General features: G+C 32.4%; 2 protein-coding genes across 3 annotated transcripts; one reads left to right on the top strand and one right to left on the bottom strand.

Annotated features, from left to right (window-relative positions):
• Window positions 1-1,386: 1,386 nt before the first annotated feature.
• LOC130612723 (staphylocoagulase-like) lies at window positions 1,387-9,882 on the top strand. Its single transcript, XM_057434071.1, has 15 exons — window positions 1,387-1,478; window positions 1,887-1,955; window positions 2,081-2,137; window positions 2,889-3,015; window positions 3,330-3,419; window positions 4,326-4,456; window positions 4,788-4,853; window positions 5,649-5,697; window positions 5,899-6,041; window positions 6,402-6,660; window positions 7,176-7,363; window positions 7,567-7,712; window positions 8,209-8,316; window positions 8,664-8,703; window positions 8,846-9,882. The coding sequence occupies exons 2-15, from the start codon at window positions 1,922-1,924 to the stop codon at window positions 9,385-9,387; spliced, it is 1,980 nt and encodes a 659-aa protein (XP_057290054.1). The 5' UTR covers window positions 1,387-1,478; window positions 1,887-1,921; the 3' UTR covers window positions 9,388-9,882.
• A 5,127-nt stretch (window positions 9,883-15,009) lies between these two features.
• On the bottom strand, window positions 15,010-23,608 carry LOC130612205 (tumor necrosis factor receptor superfamily member 16-like). 2 transcript variants are annotated; one of them, XM_057433508.1, is made up of 9 exons: window positions 23,474-23,608; window positions 18,504-18,685; window positions 18,031-18,154; window positions 17,866-17,953; window positions 17,476-17,562; window positions 17,268-17,330; window positions 17,058-17,123; window positions 16,936-16,968; window positions 15,010-16,640 (listed from the first exon to the last, which is right to left on the bottom strand). In XM_057433508.1, the coding sequence occupies exons 1-9, from the start codon at window positions 23,504-23,506 to the stop codon at window positions 16,351-16,353; spliced, it is 966 nt and encodes a 321-aa protein (XP_057289491.1). In that variant the 5' UTR covers window positions 23,507-23,608; the 3' UTR covers window positions 15,010-16,350. The 2 variants fall into 2 exon arrangements, with proteins under 2 accessions (XP_057289491.1, XP_057289490.1); XM_057433507.1 differs by lacking the exon at window positions 23,474-23,608 and adding an exon at window positions 21,622-22,375.
• Window positions 23,609-23,995: the final 387 nt, after the last annotated feature.

The raw sequence follows: 23,995 nt of genomic DNA, 5'->3' as shown, positions 1-23,995 counted from the left end.
CCCTTAAGGACATAAAATTACTCATGGTCTTTACTCTATATTTTGTATATGTATTATTGTAGTAGATATACATGTATCTCTATAATAATACAGAGATGGTGTGTGTGTGTCTGTGACAAGCAAAATGGATATTTTCCTTTGATATAGCTGAAAAAATTGTCTCAAATGTTAAATTATCTGACGTTACGGCGCAATGTCAACATTACTATTTAATACTACTATTCAAATTAATGAAGCTATTACAGTGCACTTAAAACTTTGAGGTTGGAAACGAGGTGGTGACCTCGGTCATTTTTCAACGCGTGGGTAAACTAGGGACTATCTAAGACCAATTTTGGGTAAGTTTTCCAAACATGGGTCCCCGAATCCGTTTTGGAATGAATGGGTTGACATCATCAAAAACCATTTAAACCCAATATTTCCATAAAAGATGTAAAAAAGTACATGATTCTATATATAATTTTCTTGATCAGCGTTTCAAGATCCATATAATAAAGGCAACGGGTATACAAATTTCTAAAAAATTTAAAACCCTTATCTCGTCAGGCGTTCGTCGAAAACATATGATCCTAGCTGTACATTTATCTTGATCAGCGTTCTACACACAATAGAGGCAATGTGAAAACAAGTTCTATATAAATTTTTTTGGTGGATGGGTTGCTGACGTCATCAAAATCTAAATGACCCTTCTTTTTCATTTTTATTAGTGGTGGATTTTTCCAAGGATTACTGTAATAGATAAGAAATTATTTCGATATCGCTGTTATGTTGTTTATTTTCTGTAGCTATACTTCTTCCCTCCTTTTTGTCATTGGTTTTAGAAGTAAATATAGAATTTTAAAGCTCGACAGCTCTCAGAAGACTTTGGACAAAATTATTAGTCAGACATAATCTTATTCACTTTCAAAAAACTAGCTAGTCACTTTTGTCCGACTTTGTTTTGTCCGATAAGGTATAACTGAGATAGTGAGCTAAGAGTAGCATAGAAACCTGAATAATTAATAAATTTTCCTTCTGCATCTATCAAATTTAAATTTATTCGACTAGTTAGGTAGATAGCATTTTATGCAAACATGACTGAAGTAGGACCGAAAAAACTTACCTACGACTGACCGCTTTCGACTTGGAATCGAGTATTTTTTACCGTCGAAAAGAAATTCAAATCTTTCCCGCCCTAATATTGAGCAAATCAGACAACTTCATAATAAAATTCTCTAGTTTAATTTATTAAAGGTGATTAAAATAAATTTAAAATAAGAATTCGTATAAAACAAATGCACTCCGATTTAATTATTGGTTATTTCATACTACTTTTTGTAAAAACAAAACTAAAGTTATTTCTGGACGCCGCGAAGGACGCGTTTAGCGTTTACAGCAAGCCGTCTATTTAATCTCATTCGCTCCGATCCTCCATGGCAGCAAATATAAACAACTTCCAAAAAACACGCGGGAACCACATGCTGGATGTGGGACGCCATGTAAAGATAATCGATTTTCTTTTTCGTCGTTTCTTTTTTGCTTTTCTGTGTGGTTATTTTTCAAGTGCACTTGTTACTTTTAACTTAAATGTTTTCGAATATACATAGCTAGTCAATAAGTCTATGAAAAAGTTCACTCAGCTAGGCAGAAGAACAATGGAAATGATCTGCCATTTGAGTTTTAAAGGTTTTTGGATAATTCATCAACCAGGGTGTTTGGAAAGGGGTGGATACACGCAAATAGCGTATTGATTATAGTGAATAAGCTGTTTTTCAATCACCATTATGAAATAGCTAATATTAGCTACAGTACCTGTTTTTATAATAATACAAAAGTTCTAACCAGGCTGGCAATTATTCTTATTTCTCTATTGTTGTAACCAGTAGACCCATTCCAATTAATTATAGTGGATAAGCTGTTTTCAGTCAAGTTTGATCTCAATATGTCTGGTCTGGAAAAAGTAATCAAAGACCTTGGTAAGTCATCAACGTTTAGAAAAAATTTCTGTTACAAAACAAAAAAAAATGTATCAGTAAATATTTCTCTTATGAACGTATGTAATTTAAATTCTCATATTAACTAGCATTTTGTTTGTTTTTAGAGTTTGAAAATGAGAATTTGGTCAGACAAATAAAAGATGAAATTGAAGCTATAGACGGTTGGCCAATTTTTTTATGACATTTATTATTGCATTTGACTTTCCCTTTTCTCTGTTATTTGTCGTATTAAAGTATTGAATAAGTGTTTAAAAGGAAAGTGAAAAATGATGTATAAGTTGTTGTAGAGCTTAAACAGTTGTTAAACAAATCTTTTAAGCTGTTTTGTTTTTTCAAGATTTCACATTTAAAGATTTTTTGATTTAATTATGCTGCATTAAATTATGATTTCAGATTTAAATAGAAAATTTTAATATTTTCAATTTTTTTTAATGTAAGGATAAGCAAGTGAATTAACATGAAACTTTTTTGTAAAATGGAACCCTTCCCATCACGACTTAATAACATGAAGTCTGCATATTGGTTTAATATAAAATTTTGTGTAGGAGCTATGTACGGCCAAAAAAAGACCTCTGACTTAAGGAAGTTGGTTTTAGTGCTTTCTTGAGCTTACCTGTGATACTTTAAACTTGAAACACAGTCTATAATTAATTTTTTATCAATAAGAAGTCTTTTGTCCAAAACGAGCTGTGTTCCTCATACTGTTGTGAATGAGGTAAATGAAAAAACACTAGAATTCACAGTGGCAAGAGATGCTATGTTTTTTTCATAAGCCTCCCGAACATAACAACATACTAGCATTCCAATAAAATTTTTCACATCAAAACAGATTGCCAACTTTCAGAATAAGCAACCTTATTTTATTAACATTAGCTGGTCACCCTTGAAAATAAATGTCCAATTATCTTGTAGGGATTCAAAAAGATATACGTACAAAAACAACTGATAATGAGAAATTAGAAGAAGAAATTCAAAAAGGGAGTGAGTTAACTAAAAGTCTCCATGAGCAGTTCAAGCAAAACAAAGATATAGCAGAAAGGTATGATTGTTGTTGGTGAGCTGAAAACATCATTTTGTGTAAAGTTTGATGAATTTTATCTAAAACGACACGATTGCTAGTCATTTCAGTCACAACCAAAAGCCATTAACAAACCACTCCCCTTCGGACATTATTTAATAAACAACATTGCTGCAATAATGCAATTATTTTTAGGGGAATTTTTTAACTGAGATCAGTTTTTCTCGGATTTACTAGAGCTAGTTGTTTAAGCCAGTGGATATATTCACCTGTCATTATTTATAACTACCATTTCTGGTTTTGAGCCTGATATTTATTAAATCCTTTTTTACAAGCCTAAAGAATGCAACAACATTACAGCAGAGACATCTTGAAGATTTAAAAAATACTTTAAAACTAAAGTATGACGAAACAAAAAAAGAAAGGTTTGTGAATTCTTCATTTCTTTATTTTGTGTATAATTTGTTGTGGAAAAACTATTGTAATTGGCCAGGGTGCAACAAATTAAGTACAAGTATTTCAACGATTTTAATTATATGAAATGAGTATCATCTGAGCCTCCATCAGCATACGCAACGTTACAATAATTTAATATCTAAAATAAAAAGAAGCCTCTGGGGCAGTTAATTATATTCTAATTGGGCACTTGTTGTGCTTGTCAGTAAAAGGAACCATCTAAAAATTTTCCCTAATAATAAATACACATTGTTTGAGCCAAACAATCTTGAATGAAAATATTTATGTGCTAGATTAACACCTAAAATTAGTAAAAATTTGACACACGCTGTTTCTAACTTGAGTTATGTTATCACACTGTATCAAAATAACATTTGTTGCACCCAATGTGCGTCATCAATAATATGCTGAATTGAAAAGTAAAGAAGAATGTCTAAAAAGAATTATATTCTGATAATGCACTTTTTCTTTTATTAGGTCAAAATTTTAAAATAATATTTTTAAGCTTGCTAAATAAACAATAACAGTATATTGAAGCAGAGTAAAACATGTGTTGCAAGTAAAAAGAATTTAGCAGTCACATGAGATACATTTTGATACCAACAGTAGACTCATATAGCATTACTTATAGTGTTGCAGCCTTTGAGTTTAGCATAAATTAAATTTACATCCCCTTTTTAGGGAAGTGTCTATACATGTGAAGAAACATTCACAGTTGGTCTGAGTTGGATTTTTTTTGCTCTAGATGAACCAACAATATTTTTCAAATGTTATCACAATTCTATTGCACCAGTGCTGTTATCTAAAACTAATTTGTGTTTTGATGTTCTTATTATGTAGCATAGCAAAGTAATTTGCAGTTATGATTGTGTTAGGGAAGAACATGAAAGGATATTAGAAGGCTATTCAGAGAAATGGTTGAGATATGAAGCAGAGTATGAGAAACACCCTAAAGCAAAAGAAATTCGTAAACTTAAACTTGATGCTGCAAATCTTGATGCTCAAGGTAATACACACTGTTAATGAATCTTTCATATCAGCTTTTGAAAAAGACAAGGAGTGGTTTACCACTGTGTATATGATAACAGGTTGTCCAGCAAGCTAAATTCACATACTTGTGATGTCTTTTTTATATCTTTTGTCTTGCTTACTTGATCTTATTGTTGGTCTTATCGAATTGTTTAAATCATGTTTTCTTAAATCAAGTTTGTAGAGTCAAGAGTTCAGGTGAATTTAAAATACCCAGAAAAAATTAAGACCATATTTGTCGAAAAGCTGATGTGATTGACTGTTGCTTGCATTTACATTACACCTTCGTAATGTCATACTTATTTTAGTAAAAGACATAGAGGCTAGAAAGAAAGAGTTAGAAGTGGCCCTGGCACAATTTGGACATGATAAAGGTGCAGTAGTTACGTTGTTTCTTGTGAATGTACCTAAGGATAGTGTTGTTTTCATAATATAGGTCGAGTTAACCAACCTTAAATATCACCTCACTTTAAATGTTGCTAAAGAGAACATGAAAAATTACATTTTGATATGTTATAAAAAATGAAATGTTGCTTATCTTTTGTTCCTTTGGGAATTTGTTCCTGTTTACAAGATTCAGGACTGGTTAAACGATTTTTTTATCTTCCACATAAAAAAATCATTTTTGGTGTTAGGGTTTCGTAAAATATTGACGATGGGTTCCTATATGGTTCTTACCAAAACCTCTTATAGGAATCATTGTAAGTCCTATGTTCTTAAGTCTTTTCAAATTTTGACCGCAGGAAATTTTACATGTACTCTGTTTGTTTCTTATATTAAAACAGCTTGGTCAACCTTAGATACTTAGATACTTCAGATATGTGATTTTTCAGAGGTAGGTGTCTAATAGGAGAGGTAGCAATTACCACAGTTAACAGGCAAAAACTAGAACTGATAGAAGACTATTGTAACCACATGGAAGTTATAGATAGGGTATCGGTAACATTACTTACATGCCATTTTAGCCTTACATAATCATAACCCTTAGGACTAAGCTGAAATAACTCTGTCAATAGGATGTATTTCAGGAAGAACTCTTTTAGTCTAAAATGCCAATTAAGTATGATAAAGACACAATGTGATGTGAGAATATTTTCAATCGAACATTGGAAATAGGTGTTGGTTGTTAGGTAAGCTGGTTGTTAAAGAATTTCTTTTAATTTTTACAGCAATTATGCAGCAAGAAAAGAAAGAAGCTATTGCGTCGATTATAAAGCTGTATCTTTTCGTAAACATCATCAACATGGTTGACTTTAATTCTGTTAATTCTTTGAATTCAAAAATAATAATGAGTAATACAATAGCTATATTTACCAGTTATTTCATGCCTATAGTGTGTGTTTTCTAAGTAAAAGTCCTGACTAAAAAGGGGTTAAATCTTTTACATTTAATCTATACTTTGCCTTAACTTTAACACAGCGCTGAATTAAAAATTAACACAAAAACTCTGTTTGAAAAACTGCCACAGCTGGAATGCAAGAGGCAGGAGACTGTTATGAAGTATGGTGAGAAAAAGAAAGAATATGATGAAATAAAAAAGAAAATTGAAAATGAAAATAAAAGTCAGTATCTTTTATTGCATTATGTTTTCCCAGATTTCTTCTGAAGGTTGACATTATCTATTTGAGCGCAATATGGTAAAATTAAACATGTCTGAACTTTAATATTGTGTGGGAAATCAGTCTTAAAAGCATTGCAAAATTGTTGTTACTTAACTAGATATGTTTGCATTTCAAATGATGATCTAAACATAGAATCTCTCTTGGATCTTTTGTATTTTTAAAAATTTAGTCTTAACTTGGATCACCTTTCAAATATGTGATATTTTAATCAACCATTATTGAATGTGCTTTCCCAATATAAGTATTTTTTACATGATTTTTGTTTATCAAATTAAAATGTTTATGATGATTTAATTATAGAGCATCAAGAAAGTAGTAAACAAGAATCAACAAAACAAGAGAACGCTAATGTCGAAATCAAAGATATTCCACCAAATCCACTGTCTCTTTCATCTACAACCAAACTACCAATGCCAAAATTTACCGTTTCAAAAATGAAAACCTCCAAACATCTTCAACTACCTAAAATGCCTCAACTACCAAAATTTGGAAACTTTCTTTCGAGATGCACTGCTGCATTCAAGCCAGATTCGAAAGCTAGCATCCCCAAATTACCAAGGTATTGATGATTTGCCTGTATGAATACCTATTCTCTTCTGTGATTAAATTAGCCTACGTGGTAATAATGTGGTAGTCGTATTTTTATAAGAAAAAGACAGCTGTCAAGCATTGTTGATTTTGTCTTAATACGTGCATTCTCTCTGGTGTTCACTGTCAGTTTCAGTCAGTATTTAGGTTTTAGAATCAATCAATATTGATTGAAGTGAACAGAAACACCACTTTCCAAATCTTTGGACACTTTAAAAGTTTGAGAAAGACACTTTTAATGAATAAACTTTAGCACAGGCTTGCCATTTCAAACAGATTTCTAAAATTTTGTTTCTGTGATATTTGTCTTCTGTATAATTGAATTTTAGATTTAAGAAATATGTGCCTGTTAGTAACTAACGACAGATAAACGAAAGGCGGTATTATTTTATCCAAAAAGGAGGAAAATATTCCAGTTAGTTATAACTTTTAAATTGAGATTTATAAGATAAATTTGAAAAGATGCACTCATTTTTTGCATTTCAGAATAAATGTGCCACAACAGCCTGCTGTGAAGACTAATCTGGCAAACATCATTGTCCATCGGGACGGAGATGCGTTTACCAACAAAGGAACATTAGAAGAGAGCAACATGGAAGGGACGTATACTGTACCGTTGGAACAAACTTCAAAAGAATTTCTTAACCAGGAATTGGGCATGGAGATAGATGACAGTATGACAGTATTTATTTAAAAAAAAATTAATATTTTTTTTAATATTCATGGTTTCATGGATATGTAAATCTCTTCGTTTCACGACAGCAGTCGATTTCTTTGAAAACAAACCCTTGACAGTCACCAGTATTAATATCAGCTTATTTCACTTTCCTCCTCTTTCTATGTTTTAATAATAATTCAAATAGATTTCTATCTCCAGATGTGCAATCAAGAGCTTCAACACCTGCGTCAAAATTCAACTTCAGTCCTAGCCAGCATGCCGAGCATTTGAAATTGCTAAAGCAGTCACCTTCAGATGCGTACATGAGGGTTGGCCGACCAATGTTTCAACATGATGTTCAAGAGGTATAATTTCAAAGTTTCTTAAGTTCAGCTTACATATTTCTCTAAATTAGCACCTCGGTTTAAACCCCTCAATTTAACACCCCTTCTCAACGTAACGCCCTTTCATGCTCAGTAAATAAAATGCTACCTTCCTCACATCAGCGCTCCTTCAGGTTTGCTTATGAACACTTATTTAAGTAGCACTATTGGTAACAATTTTTTTCTCTTCAAGCTTTAACTGTCTCTCTATTAGTAAAATAGATTTTTCTGCAGTTACTGTCCTTACCATTGAGCGTACCATCCTCTTTGCTGCAAACGTTTAAGTAACACATTGCTTGTTTTTTCAATAAAAAAACCCGTTTATAGGAAACCGAGTGTTATCTTGGTTTCTTATAAAAAATAACATGTATTGATTTGTCTTTTTTGGTCCCTTTTGAATAAGCTCCACCCTAAGAGACGATTAAAACTATCCAGTGTTAAATAAATGTTGTATTTAAACAAAAATGCGTTTATTTAGAGTGTATCCAATGATGGGATGGAAGATGATTTTGCACAGTCTTTTAGTAGTGCTAACCAGTTCATGGAGTTCCCGCGTGAGAATAGTGGAAGTTCACAGACACCAGAGGTAAACGTTAATCATTTGGAAAGAAATCAAAGTGGGATTTTCCACCAAATCATGGATTTTAGTGATTTTTGCAAGTGTTAATTTTCGCCGGTTCTTAATTTTGCGAATTTAGTCAAAATCCGCAAAAATAAGTGCCTGTCAAAATTAGTCCTATTAAGTCGACGTATAAAGAGTTCGAGACAGAAAATGCAGTGAGAGAAATGCGGAGAAGGAGCCCACTTATTTGTTCAAGATTGGAGTATGTTCGAGATAAGCAAAGTTTAAGACAAAGAAACTCCGCTGCTTCCGAAATAATCAGGAGTTATTATTTTGACCATTATCATAAATCCAACTTCTGTTTTATGTAGGCCCACACTGATCACGATGATTCATCTATCGCAGCTGAACGTAAGTGATAAGTATCCTTTACAACCTTTTAGTTCTGCGTTGCGTATGTACGATTGCCAGATGTGGCGATAACTTTGCTTTCAATTTACTGATTGCTTTGTTTTGTTCTAAGCTAGCATTGTTGCATTCTTTTTGTTACTAGAAGAACCGCAATCCTCACAAAACATTCCTTTTGCACAGCCATCTTCAGTCGCTTCTTCAAGTATGGCCACAGATGCGCAATATTCCGCCTCAACAAACTTTTCCACCAATCAAAAGACCTCAGCAAATAATTCAACCAAACAAAACACACCTAAAAGTAGCTTTGATTTTCCTGAATCCTTTGCAACCCAACAAAGTCCTGTCGAATTTAATTTTAATCTTTCTGGTAACACAGATTCACCAGCGGGGACGAATTTTAATTTTGGTTCAAGCATGGAGTTTGCTGATTCTACTGACGCATCACCATTCAATTTCAGTAGTCCCTCCAATTTTAATGCATTTCAAGTACCGTCATCCACGGAAGCAACCAACCAAGTGTTTAATTTCACCACAAGTACAAACAATACTCCTTCGCCTATGAGTGGTTTTAACCTCGCCTCAACGAGCAACGCCGAACCAAGCAAAAACGATACTTTTAACTTTTCGTTTGGAAACGTAAGTAGTCCGCCAGATGGCGCAACAAACTTCGCCTTTTCGTTTTGAGATATGATATAGTCATGTAAAAGAACCCGAATTGTTAAGAAAACACTATTTATTTGGTTGTTAATAAAAAGGATGGGCAGAAGCTTTTAACCTTTTTCTTTGCTCCCACGATTAATGCGAAAGTTCATTTATGCCTCTTCTTCTTAGTTCATTGGTTGTCGGGAAGGTACTTGTATTTACTTTTACCCAACCACACTTATCAATTGAAAATTATTTTATGTAAATTTCGGAACCATATTTATGGACTAATAAATTTCGCGCAAAATGTTTTGCGCGGAACTCCTGAACACGCGAAGATTAACAACGGCGAAAAATACAATTTTTTAAGGATGCCTACAACATCCAACTAGGAGGAACAATTTATCTTCCCTATTTCTAGTTATGTTGTGTAGGTTTGTGTTACGGTGTTCTTTATATTTGCGACAATCTATAGTTTACTATTTTTATGTTACGGAAGTTTTTGTTAGTTTTAATAAAGTTAATATATATACGTGATTGTTTTTGTTGTTGTTGTTGCTTCTGAAATTTTTGTTTGCAGAAAGTTGCCGTAAACCACTTCTCGTAAACCAAAGGCAGTCACATTCCTCGTAAACAACTACCTTTATCTTGTAAACCACAATCTTGCACCAAAATACTTTAGACAAGTGCAGTTTTTCCTCATTTTTCAAATATAACAACAGCAGCCTGCATAGCCTCTACTTTTGCACATACGCAGGTCAGGTAAACAGCGTTTAAAATTCCCTAGTCCCATTCTCTGGCTTGCCTGCACAACTAACAAATCCACTTCGGGGCTAACGAAGGCCTGCAATTCGTGAAAAATAACCATGCTGATGTCAGCAACAATAAACACGTTTTAAGAGTTTGGCCCAAATAACCTAACCCTAATTATATTCGAAACCTTAACATATTCAAAATGCCTGAATCTAATATAAATCTAATATAACATATCCTGCAACTACTTCGCATATTAGCTTGTGTTGCCGGTGCGATTTAATGCTAAGTAACCCGAATAAGAATGAATTTTGCCTTAGGATGCTTATTATAGTCACTTTGTTATGTTTTGTAACTCTTTGTTATTCCTCTTCAACCTTTTATTCAATCCTAAAAAAACTAGTTATTATTAGTTATTTATTTTATTTTATTATCACTAGTTATTATTTGCACATGTTTACACAGCTTTAGGACGGACGGAGATAAGCGATCAGAAGAGTTAATAGCACTAAGGACTTGTCTAACTTATTTCAGTGCGCCAACAGCGTACCAGCAAATTTTAGGGTTGGCTATCCCTTCACAAATAATGTAATATGAAATGACTAGGATCTACTTTTGAAATATTCAGTAAATAACACAAAAAAAGTCACAGTTTAGAAGATACCAAAGAGCTTATAGAGAAAAATATTGTTTCCAATACAAAACATATAACGATGGTAGAATCTGTGGTCAAACTAACTCTATGTAGACGTTTTAATCATGCCCGTGGTCAAACTAACTCTATGTGGACGTTTTAATCATGCCCAGAAAATTAAAAGAATTAAGAAAAGTCTGGAATTGGGCTTTTTTCTCATCAAGATTTCAGCGTAGATAATGCCAGACTACGATAATAAAGTTGTTTATTGAAGTAGGCGGACATGGCAGTTTAAAAGGTGAAATTTGTTGAAGCAAGACAGAGTGGAATATTAGCAAGATAAGATGATGAATTTGATATCCGATTTTACCGAGTCAGCTATGTTTTATACGACAACTAATTTAATTATGAGATTAAAATTGAATTTAAAACATTCGTCTTTTCACATTTTTCCACTATGACTCTTTGTTTACATTGGCTAATATCTGGTAAGATTATTCTTATCATTGCATGAGTAAGATCTGTTTTTAATGTATGACTGATCACGGGGGCCCCTTAATGCTCAGGGGTGGGGAGGTTTCTTCCTCTATTAATTTGTTGGATAGGAAATTTAAATGACAAACTGCGTGAAAGTTGAGGTCCCTTAAAGATTTGTATAATTAGCTGGAGTTTCGTCACAATGATATCGACGTGTTTTGCGGTCAATTTTTTCATCTGATCTGCACAATGTCGCTGAAATACGCGGCCGTGCTTTTCACTGGTGATGTTACGGCTGTATTTCAATTAAAACTGGCTGGCGATTGTTTTGTTTTTCTTGACGCCATTTTTTTTAAAAGGCGCGGATTCTAGGCTAAGTGCTGTAATTAGCTTTTGCATCAAAGCTGAATTTTGCTTAAATTCACTCAAAAAAAGGTTTTCATGACCCTCCTTTGCATCACAAATCGGGTTAAGAGTTATTACATATCCGATAAAACAATTGGTAGAGCGTTCTCGTTTTGATTAACCTGCCAATTTACTAGTGTAGGTTATGGTGGTAGCTTTTTCTTCGAAAGTTTAGACGCAAAAAATGTCAGAGCATATCCCTAAAATTCTAATCCACCTCATAGCAAATCCCGAATTACAATTAACCAATGAGTACAAAGTCGGCGTGGTCACATTTTAACCTCTTAAAAAATACAAGAATTTATTATATTTGTTCCGTCAGTGAGGTCATTTGCGCTCAAAACAAAAAATTTCCCGACGTGGTCAATCCACGTGAGCAATGAACGATAGAATTAGCCATTCAAAAAGCACGGCCAGTCTTCTGATCGCAGAAAAATCGTTTGAGACCCAGCCTAATTTTTTCCACCTTAACTATTTCGATTTCCTGGTGGCAAGAAAAATTGTGATTCTATCATTCTAAATATTATAATTCTATCTTTCTTTGCTCATGTGGTCAATGTCGGGAAATCTTGGGCTAATAAAAAAATGTTTTTTTGAAAAAACAATGGTTTATAATCGGTAAGTGATTTCAAATATGACAGCGGCTGACTAAAAACGTTTATTGCGAAGAAGACGAAATGTTGCTCAATGTATTCTTGGCATATAAAGCGAAAACTGAAAGAATACAAATTTTAATGTTGTTGTAGGCCATTCAATTTAAAAAAAATTAAATTATTTGTTTGTTAATTGTTTTTTGTCGGACACTGGTCCTCTTTGATATACTGTCAATTAAACCATGCCCGTGCGAATTCCCTTGGACACGCGCTTTGTCTTTCGCAATAAAGTTAGTCACTTTCTCAATGTTTTGTTACGTTAAACAATCGTCTACTAATAATGGGTGATTTTACACATACTTTAATAAATTTGCATTCCTATTTATCCGAGGTTCTTGACCTCTTGTTCCTCTACAGGTGCAGCAAAATGCTCAGCAGGGTGTACGCAGTGAGAGGACCTAATACTTACTAAGTATACTTTAATATCCATTAATTTAATTTATCAAATTCGCAAGATTTTATGTGGTGTTAAAATAAGGTAACATTTTGCGTAAAAAGCCTCGTTCCCACGGCATTTTGTTGGCCACTCCCTAATAACAGTTCAGGGGCCACAAGACCCTTGGGACAAGGTTAAGTTTCCATAGAATTTTTTATCGCAATTTATATATACTGCACCTGTTCTATTGGCAATGTAGAATATCAATAGAATATTAATAAGAAACCTAATCATTTTTTAAATATATTCAGACTAACTATATAATGTAACAACATTAAAGGGGTTTATGGGCGACAACTCGCTGACTAAAGCTGGAATTTCAGCGGATTGTTATTCAACCACTGTTATTCAATTACTTATAAAAAACTAAATAAACTATTGACAAATGGGAAACTGGGAACGAAGTGGAATGACATAACGGAATGAGAAGTTGAGAAAAGATAGTGCAATTCAACGAGAAAGCAGACGAAGTGGGTCGAAAACTAAACAAAAAACACATAAAATATTAGAAATGAAACTTACTGAAAATTTAGTAGCTAATGGTGCACGCTAACTAAGTGGATCAAACAGCAGCAAAATCTGCTAAATGAAATTTCTTAACGCCATACCGAGAAAATTAAAGTTTTATTTGCATTCACTCAACAATGATGGGATTCACTTAACTTACTGCAAATGCGTACGCAAAGCGATGCAAAACACGAGCAATTAGACACGCAGTATAACACACAAGGGGTCGATACATGCGATTAAATGAGAGATAAAAACGAGACAAGGCGGTCGAGGATACCGCAGACAACACAAAACTAAACAAAATATAGTACGGACGGAAACTTTCGCGTATCATAAAACACGCACAATTTATGGAATAAACTTTTCCGTTTCGCGGTTTAGGAACAAGTTTCGCGAAAAAAATTCGGAAATCAGGTAAAAGGTTATTTTCGAGTGAAAACACTTTTGCGAATAATTTTTTTTATAAATTTTTTTGCTTTTTTAAAGTAAAAAATAAGAACTAATTTCTTCATCTTCACCAATGTACCGCTGAATTTTGGTATTGCGGTTGTCGTTTCTGTTTTTCAGCGCGAAGAAAAAAGATGAAAGCTGCGAGAAGTACTGGAGGTAAATAAAGATATCAGGGCAACCTCGTTCCCAGGGCTCTTTTTTTATGGCTGACGGCGCTCAAGAAATTCTTTCTTGAGCGCCGTCAGCCATAAAAAAGTGAAAAAAGAGCCCTGGGAACGAGGTTGGATATCAGGGAAATGTTTAGCCTAAAAAAAAGAGACAAAAGTAACTGTAATAGATTGGCAGAAAAAAAAGGAAAAGATTGTATACGTATTAATAACACCCATCTATATGTGATTGATTTTTTTGATAACAACGCATTTTAAGGAGGGTCTTAAATTTGCTTAGAGAAAAAAAGATTTTTTCGCGTGAAAAAAACTTTTGCGTTTTGCTGTTTTGAAATTTCCAAAGGCGAAAACTTTCGCAAAAAATGGCTATAAAAAAACTCAAGGTAGCTGCGGCGGTAACAAACATGCTTCTCTTAAGTTTTTTAAATTAAAAAAATCATTAATTAAAGCCAAATATTAACAGACTTTTTGTCACAGGGTCTAGGTTAAAAAGAGGCTGCGGCGATAAAGAAAATTCGTAAATTATACTAAGTATAAAACGTTAAAAGCATGTTACAGCAAGCTAGTCATAAAAATTTAATATGTTGGTGCAGGAGATTAACAAGTTAATAAAAGTTTATCCGCTACGCACGAGTCATTGATAACAATTACTTCACATGCACACGTGTTGACAATATAAATTAATAAGATTAAAGGAAATTTTAATTAATGTTGTCATAACAGGCTGATGACTCATTATGTCAAGCGTCAATATCTAATTACCTTATTTATTTTACTACTTAAGCTTAACTTTCACCAGATTGCGTTTGAATAAACAAGATAAAAGAGCGACCGCTTAAAAAGACAAAAAACACTCTTAGTACAATAATTTTTGTTTGTTTTCTATTTGTTACTTTCAAAATACTATTTTTAAAACTTTGATAATAAATCTACATTGGTCAAAAGGCTTTGACGATTCAACAATATCGGCGGACAGAAATTATACGTATACGGCACTGAGGCTGTTCAAAAAACAAACAACAAAAAGGGACTGGTGCGGAGTAATTAGATTCAGCCGCATATAAAATATTTTGTTTGATATATATATATATTAGTTTTGTTTGAAGTTAAGTCAATATTGATTTAACAGCTCATAACATTTTCTGTTCATTCAAAAAAATAAAGCAAAAAAAATGGCTCTTACCATAACAGTCCGCCATGTTAAACCGTCAAGATGAAATTTACATGAATAACAAAGAGTATATAAATAGCTTACGAACTTTTAAATAAAACAAAAAAAAACGTACAATGACACGACACAAGAAAACTGAAAATAGGAATCTAACTATCGTCCACAAAAAAAATTAAAAAAAGGCCTTCACTGGCGAAAAAGTTTTAATAAAAAAAATGTTACCCGTGGATATCTTATAAACGAAACTTACAAATATATTTGAAAAGATACTTGACTATAAAGTTAAAAAAAAGTAAAAAATGTCTACAGAGGGATTTGAGATCCTTTTTCGTAGTTCTTTTACTATTCCCCATTGCATTAGAATCCTAAAAGTAGGTAATTCACAGAAAGAGGGACATCTTAGCCCGACGAATACTTGTAATTTCCCTTTAAAATGACTCATCGTATCTGTCAATCAACTTGTTTGTTGAGGTCAGTAGCAGGCGGTTAAAAAATAAAGGCTGGTTTACATTCTGTTCAAAACTTTGATGCGCATAAGAATGCATGTAAACTCTACTCGGATATAGTAAGCAATTAAGTAACAAATAAAATCCCTCGAAACAAAATATACTAAAAATTGAAACTAATAAGGCTACGAAATAAAAGGTCCTTGACTACTGTACGCACTGAGTACAGTGCATCGAATAGAAATCGAATCCGTAACGGATGGCAGCCTCCAATGGTGTTATTAATGCCTTTAACTACTCTGGCTTAAAATCATCAAGCGAGAGAAAATATTCACAAGATTTCTTTCCCGAATTTTAAGAGCCGACAGCCAAAATAGCTACAGGCGCCTTTAGTTAGTAGCAAATATTTTCCGGTTGGATCAAAATTGAAAAATAAATTATTACTCACAAAGTTTTAATAATAAAAAGTAGCTATAATCTTTTGTATAAAAATTTGATTTTCCTATTTACATATTTAAGCTGGATAAAACAAAACGAACCAAAATAGACACAAAAAGTTAAATAATTACCAAATAAATGAAAATGAACAGGCGAAATAAAAAAATGCGCCAGGCCAGTCACTGTGATAATGACATTACGCCTACAAATATTCACTGGTAGATATTCTTTGGACGCCGCATATTTTACCACCCTTTCTAATTTAGTTATAACACGAAATCATAATTAAATCTTATCCTATCTTTCTTCTTACTTTTCGAAAATTTTTAATAACGAGCTCATTTGGTAAATAAAAAAAGAAAAACACAAAAAAACTAATATATTATAAAAACAGACTATAAAATATGTTTATATCTACATGTACATAATTTATCAGAAACTTATTACCATAAATTTATCAATTTATCACAAACTAGATTGCACTTTGGCCGCTACGTCAGAACGACCAATGGTCAATAGCGCTCTACAAAGTCTCTCTTTTGTAGGTTCTTCCTCAGTTGCGTATGCTCCAAGGAGTGCCTCTACCGGATGTGTTTCCTGCGTCAGCTGTCGAACGAACGCATGGCTATAGCCTAACTCGCCTGCTAAATGTTTATAGTTAAAAGTATATGATGAACTTAAAAGAAAGTTTAGTTCTTCTACAAGTTTGAAGGGCATCGATGAGCAGTTTATTCTCGTCTGGGGCGTTGTTACTCCTACAAAAAATAGAAGGAAACCTTCATTACAACTAAATGTCACCATACCAAAGCAAAGCAGCAAATATTTCGTGAACATGAACTTTAAATATTTGCAGAATACTAATAAAACGGGGTTATACTTCTACGCTATTATTGATTCTCGCGATACACTAGTTTAGAATTTTAGAAAGGTAGACCCATTTAAGATATATGGCTTCGTTTTAGGAAGATAGCCCCTTTTCTATGTGTTGTACTTTTTATAATCAAGAAAACATAACATGAAGAGAAAAAAACATAATAACAAAGTAAATACTTGGTAAGGATGGAATAGGACTATAGTAATTGTCTAAAATAGAACAAAATAAAACACGTGAGATACAGAAGCTGACCATTTTTTTTTTATCATGCAGGCAACACGACAAAATAGTTTCTTACCATTTGTTGTTCTAGGTGGTGGTAAGGGTGGGGTGTTTTGTCGGACAACAGCATCCTTCACCACATCTAAAGAAATATTAGGTATGTTTTAAAGAAAAAGATAAACAAAAGAAAGTAAGGAATAAAAATTGGCTAAAAGCTTGTAGTATACTATATAAATATATTATATTATATTAATATTTATGTTAATATAAAAATATTTATTCTGACCAGGCTTTATAGGAGACTTTGGTGTCAGTAAATGAGCGGATGGTCTCGCCAGTCTTCTTCTCCCTATAGAAAATGGTGAAGAGCAGAATGGTTTAATACTCGATAAGAGAATCTTTTTGTTACATTGTGCATTTTGTTAGCAAAAATGCTTTACTTGAAAAAAGTACTTTATATAGAAGAGTGAGAAGGGAAGAACAAAAAAACATACTTCGCCTGAAGCAATATACCGCAATTATTATGATAATGAAAACCACCACCAAAGTTGCACCGATAATTATGGCAATCATAACCTCGTCTAAAGAAAAAACACATTTAGTGATGAAGGTAAAATTTTAATAATCTCTGGACGGGGGTTGGTGATATTAGAAAAAAAAGGCTGTTTTTCTCTCTCTTATATGTTTGTATTGTTCTTTTTCAGTTGAGATATAACTTCGGCTATTTTTTAAGGACTCTTGATTTCAAGTACGAAAAATGCTTTGTAAAAAGAAAGAGATGCAAGTACTGCATGTATGCGTACTTAGATACACGTCAACACATATTTGCTCTATATTTTACATGCAAAAATGTGTAAAACGTCAAAGAATCAAAGTTGACTAACCTGAAACTCCTTTGCGGACATATAAACCACCTCCTTTTTCACCTCCTTCATTGCCTCCATTGTCTCCATTACCCTCACAATTTTCCGCCTAAAGTATTTCAAAATGCTATAAAATGACATCTTTTTATTCACACACTGTTAATCGAATTCTTTTTATTTACTTACATCCTTGCATGGTTCACAAGGTTTGATAGGATCGTATACAAACCCTGTGGGACAGCGGCAAACTGTGTCTTTCGTCGCTGAACATTTTTCTCTCACAATCTCATTCCTTTTGCATGACTGGCACCTGTTAAAGAATCAGTAAAATTAACAACAGAGTGTCTTTTAATTTAATTTATCGAAAAAAAAGCTTCCTTGCTTATATAACAGATATTTTTATCCAATATTTATTTGTCAGTGAAAATCACACTGCACATTTATAAGACTTAAGTATTACAGAAAAAAAAATAGGAAAAAAATTTAAAAACTTGAAAACTTGGGGTATATATTTTGCGAATGAAGTAATTTAAAATATTTCAAGAGAATAAACGTTAACCAAAAAAAGACTTTTTAGTATTTTAACAGCATAAACTTTTTGCAAAAAGACCCTAAATTTAGAAACTAGCAAAAGTTTGCATTCTAAAGTAGTATCTTACCAGTCACAAATCGTTCTGTTGTTTGGTGTACTTTGGAAGTGCCCACGTGGACATTTCTTACACACATTTGGGTGCACATCGTTGCAGGGTATTGAAATATATTCCCCCACAGGACATGGCTCGCAAGCCTTAAGGTTGGCTGATACCTTCATACTGTGTAATAAAAATACAGAACCAAATAACTAAAAAAAGAAAAAAAGATATATAATATATAATATATATATATATATATATTATACACAAAAATTGCACTTTCACAATTTGTTATCTCCTTTTCCAGAGCCCCTTAAGTAATTCAGGTTATATTTTAAATTCCAAACACCGAATCGTTGCTAGCTACAAAAGAAATGTACATTGAAAGCCAAAGTATATTACCAAGGATAGAAAATTCTGGTAATCAGTTTCTAATCATAGCATAGGACTTAAAAACTGTTTGCATGCAACTTATTCACGATTCTAGAAATCATAAAGCACAAACTTTCTCTTCTACTAGGGACATTAAAGAAATAGAATAAACTACAAATCACAAAGCCTTTGTTCCCATGGGAAATTTTGAGTGGTAGACTGGCTTTGTGTAAATAAGACACAATCAATAATAATCAGGAAAAATGTTATCACATTTTTTAAGTCAGGTAAGGCCTGTTGTATATGTTAAACATTTCCATTAACATTAAAGACGCTTATTAAAATATTATATACCATAATAAAAATACAATATCTGCATTTAAAAAATCATGTCAATGATTTCCAATTGACAATAATAAAACTGCGTAACATCAGCTTTGTATAATCAAAAAAAAAGTTACTGATGATCAGTACAATACCCAACATGTTTCCTTTTGAAAAACTCCAATTTTTGGTTTCCTTTTAAAAAATTTTTGTTAAAATCCCAACATTTACATAATACTCTATCCTAGATTTAAATTACCCAGTTTGAAGAATTTGAAAAACATATGTTTACCATATTTTTATTTCCATATATCAGGTAATACATTAAAATTTAAACTCACCTTTGCGGAGAAAAGAAAATGTTTAAAAAGATGTGTGAACTACCTTAGAAAACAACAACAACGAACATGTGCTTTGAAAATAAACTAAAACACTGTTCAATAACAGTGATAATCAATAGAGCAGTGTTTTCTTAAACAACATAAAGCATATGTTTACAAAAGAATTGAAATTAAACTATGCAATGCAAAGTCCACATAAAGAAATGGATCTTACAATCTTAAGAACATTAAGGCTAAAGATGTTGTCAAAAGTTAAGAAAATATTATATACGTATAATCATTGTGAATTCCTGCGTAGATAGATTATAAGAATAAAATAATGTAAGTCCACAATTACTTAAAACAAATATTGACAAACAATTTTCTTCTGATGTAATTTTTTTGCAAAAAGATAATGCTAATTACGTCTTAGTAAGTAAAATTAATTTCACAACTTTTTCTGAAAACACAAATAAGAACTCCGAGACTAAAAGAGCGTAAAAAAATAATTACATTCAGCCTAAGCTAAAACTTAGACATTCTTTTAAAAAACATGGAAGTTTGAAAGTACTATAAAAAGTTGGATTTAAAAATTAAATATAAAGAATGAGTCTCAACACAACATGAAAACCAATATCACAATATAATAATAATTATGAGAGTAAAAACAATCATCATTACAATACAAACAATACAAGAATTAAAAAATACAATTAATTTCTGTCTGAGCATGAAGGAATAAACACGTATATTTAATTGTTAGGTACGCCCAGAGAACGCAAAGTAAGGCCACCAGAGAACGCGAAGTAAGGCCACATCCAATTTTGTTTTTAATTCATAGTTACTTCCCCATTAAAAGATTTATAAAAGTTGATTATTTTTATCAACGGAATAAAACGTTTTAAAAATAATTAAGCATGACTTCATTAAAACTATAGCTCAGCAATATGTAATAACATTAGGCTTTGTCACAAATTGCAAGCTAAAGATATGTATCCTGGAAAAGAGTTAAGGAAATAAATTTAGCACTACAATAGATATACATACAACAATGCAAACAAAGATAAATAAACCAGTTTTAACATTATCACCTAAAGTCTACAGTATGACTAAAAGTGAAATACAAAGAGTGACTTTCTTTTGAATGAAAAATGGTTCAATGCCAAATGTACCTCTGCTTGAAGAAAGTGCCTGCTTTCCATGGAAATGAAAATGAAATTTAATTATGAAAGAATATGAACTATATATTATGATGAATAATTTAATGACAATAAGAAAATGTAGCATGTTTCTACATAAATAAAAAAAAAGCAATTCAAAAAAAAACTTCGCCTCTGGGTAGACAAGGGATCTGAAAAGTTGTGCATATATTTCAATTTAAGTACTTAAACCTCAAGCAATAACAACAAAATTTCTATTTGCCACGGAGTCAAACATGACATTATAAAAATAAAACTTCAAAAAGGTTTTGGAGTTGTTTAATCCTTAAAATGGTGGTCTCGGGTAAGTAAGGAATACTGGTGTAAAAATAGTGTTAGTACTAAAATTAAATAAAAGAAGTCCAGTTGCTTGTGCATCATGGAATGACTTTCAAAATCACCTTACGCAAGGTTGCATTAAATAAAATTAGTATCTCTACACTTTCCAATATTTCCTTTCATTTCCCAAATTAAATGTCCCAATTTGATTGGTTCAAAATGTTGACTGTTCTTTGTGGCATGTGCTGTTAATAGAAACAAATAAATTTGTGGTTAACTTTGTTGTGTTGCCTGAGTTTATCTGAAAACAATTATTCCGCCTTAATAAATAATAAAATAAGCAACACAAAATCAAAATGAATCACACAAAAAAGTTGCGTCTTGTTGAGGTTTTAGTTAAATTTTGCTTTATCATCAAACTACATATTTATTAACTGTTTTTGAACACAGTATCTGTAAGTGGAATTTACCAGAGATCACAAGACAATGGCATCCAATTTCAACTTAAAACATCAATGGAAACTTCCCTAAACAACCTTTGTGATGTACCCCAGTTTTTCTCAAAAGTTTAATATATATAAATACATACGGGAAATGCACTAAAGTTTAAAATCATATTGCGAAAAATAGAAACATTATTTGTTTATTTACCTGTACTTGAAACTGCAGAGTAAAAGTTAAAGCTTTGATGATAATGCTACAAAAATAATACTTCATGAGCTCAAATTTTGTATGCATATGCTAATTTGGTCATGAATAATATAAAGAAAATGTAGTTAATCTCCATTTTTCAAAAAATGTTACTTAAGAAGTGTCAATAATTATGCAAATGTCACTGGACCAACAGGGTAAAGGTTGACAGCTCAAGATTTTTGCCAGTCATTTTTTTATTGATAAGTCAAGTGGCAGTGTGATAAAACTTAGGGAGATAATGATCTCGATACCATGGTTTGTGACATTGTTGCCTGTCAGCGAGTGGCAATAAATTTTACCAGCTTTTAGTCCTTGAAAAACCTTTACATAAATTCTGGTCCTTAGATTACCACCCATTGTATCTATCACAGGCATCACTATTTCGTACATCTTTAGCATGTAGAGATTCGGCTACAATTAAACAAAATGCGTTTTTAGAGACTTAGTCTTAATTAATCCACAGGTTCACCTGTCCTTTATATGTTCTATTTCAGGTGTCTGTAGCACAACTGTATAATTGTAAAACGAACTGTGGTACCATTTTTTTTGTTATTGTAATAAGGAAGGAAGTTTTGAAGGCAAAGCAGCATATTTAATTCAACAAAAAAAACCCAAAAAACAAGACAACTCAAGAAGTAAACAGAATTGTGTGATTTGTGAATGAACTTGTATGAAATAGAATAATCCAATGTTTAATCTATGAAGGCTATCACGACCTTAACTTTCCATGTGTGACCCTGGCTATGTAAACAAAAATACGCACAAGTTGTGAACTCAAATAAAATAGCCATCAATACCATGAAAAATCCCATATTAACATTAATAAATTTTCAAACCCATATGGCAGACTTACATGTTAAAACAATCATGAAAAACAGTAATCTTTTACAGGTTATTTGAAAGTGAGTTAAAAGATTGAGCATTGAACAATTACTACTAGTACTACTACTATGTCAAACCTTTGTCTAATTTTTTAATCGCTGCATGTATATTTTAATTTATGTTTATTAAAGTAATATAATGTACAAACACACATAATTAGTATTCTTCATCATTTTTTAGACATGGGTAGCTTTTTAACTTCCATGTCTGTTGTAAGGTGTAAAGGATATTTGTATCTGATGAGTAAAGAATTCAATTAGAATTCTGGTGGTCCTATTTCCAATCCTCTAGTGTGGATAAGGAACCTGTTAACGAGGTGGTTCAAGGACAGCACCAAGTATGTAATTCACACAAATTTGATTGAATTTTATCTATTCACAACTATTAATGAGAGTTCCAAGAATTTTTCAAAAATATTTTGTCAGCCATTTTTAAGGCACACAGTTTTCGATGAGCTTTGAACCAACATTTGTCGACAGACATTGGTTTTTTTAACGCTAAAAGGTTCTTAATTGTTTTAAACAAGAAATTAACATAGCATTGTAATAAATAAATAAAGTTATACATAATTTATAATGCTTGGCCGTAATTGGCCGATGGCCATATATGGGGGCTAACCAACTCTAGCTAAATTTAAAAAACTTACTCCTTTTCTTATACAAAACATGATGGGACCAAGGTAAAGCTGTATTCAACGTACATATAACACAGCATGTGATTCCTTAGTTAAGCTTTATTAGGCATTTAATTTGAAGTAGCATACAAATTATACTGCAACATCGTATTTAAAACCCTGACTGTCTAGCTAGCTAGCCATATATCAAGCCTCAGCAAGGAACAAAATATTATGTTGTAATGTGAGAACAAAATTAGAATCAAACATATTAATTCTTAATTTTTTATCCATAGGTAAATTAAAAATACTTACTAAATTCAACAAACAAAGGCACACTTTTGCCATATTTATAACAAACTTTAGTTGACCACGATGTTTAACCAAATAAATTCGAATCAAATTTTGCTGAGATTAGCAAATCAGGCATCGGCACCTATTACAATACAGGTCAATAAAATAATGCAAAACTATAGACGGCACACTTAAATTTTAGTCTGGGCACATATAGCGGCCCTGTTACTTTCTCGAGGTTTCGGGCTTGCCCGATTTCAAACATTCCACAAATTCCTCGGCACCCTTCAAAAACTGGATGGGAGCGGGAATCAACCCCCTCGGCTTTTCTAGTAAAACAAATGCTTATTCTCTACGAGTTAAGAAAGAAATATGAAAATGTTATCTATTGGCACTAAAATGTATATATTCATTTATTGTGCGATCCTTCGCCGACGAGACGCCCTTTTGGCGACACAACAAAAAAGTCCCTTATAGATAGATAGATAGTTGTGCATATTTTACATGACTAGCGAGGGATATACCAAATCTATTATTTCCAGG

Source organism: Hydractinia symbiolongicarpus, chromosome 10 (assembly GCF_029227915.1).
Source record: "Hydractinia symbiolongicarpus strain clone_291-10 chromosome 10, HSymV2.1, whole genome shotgun sequence".
In the NCBI taxonomy this organism is placed as follows: domain Eukaryota; kingdom Metazoa; phylum Cnidaria; class Hydrozoa; order Anthoathecata; family Hydractiniidae; genus Hydractinia; species Hydractinia symbiolongicarpus.
The sequence above is the reverse complement of the archived record's forward strand: the minus strand, read 5'-3'. Positions and strand labels throughout refer to the sequence as shown.

Bases quoted from the DNA above. Each gene is read 5' to 3' on its own strand.
- LOC130612723 (XM_057434071.1), top strand. From the start codon at position 1,922: ATGTCTGGTCTGGAAAAAGTAATCAAAGACCTTG. The intron at 2,138-2,888 runs GTTGGCCAATTT...ATTATCTTGTAG, and splicing joins TGAAATTGAAGCTATAGACG to GGATTCAAAAAGATATACGT. The intron at 3,420-4,325 runs GTTTGTGAATTC...TGATTGTGTTAG, and splicing joins GACGAAACAAAAAAAGAAAG to GGAAGAACATGAAAGGATAT.
- LOC130612205 (XM_057433507.1), bottom strand. From the start codon at position 21,708: ATGCATACAAAATTTGAGCTCATGAAGTATTATTTTTGTAGCATTATC. The intron at 18,686-21,621 runs GTAAATAAACAA...TTCTTTTTTTAG, and splicing joins CTCTGCAGTTTCAAGTACAG to TTATTTGGTTCTGTATTTTT. The intron at 18,155-18,503 runs GTAAGATACTAC...ATTCTTTAACAG, and splicing joins AACAGAACGATTTGTGACTG to GTGCCAGTCATGCAAAAGGA.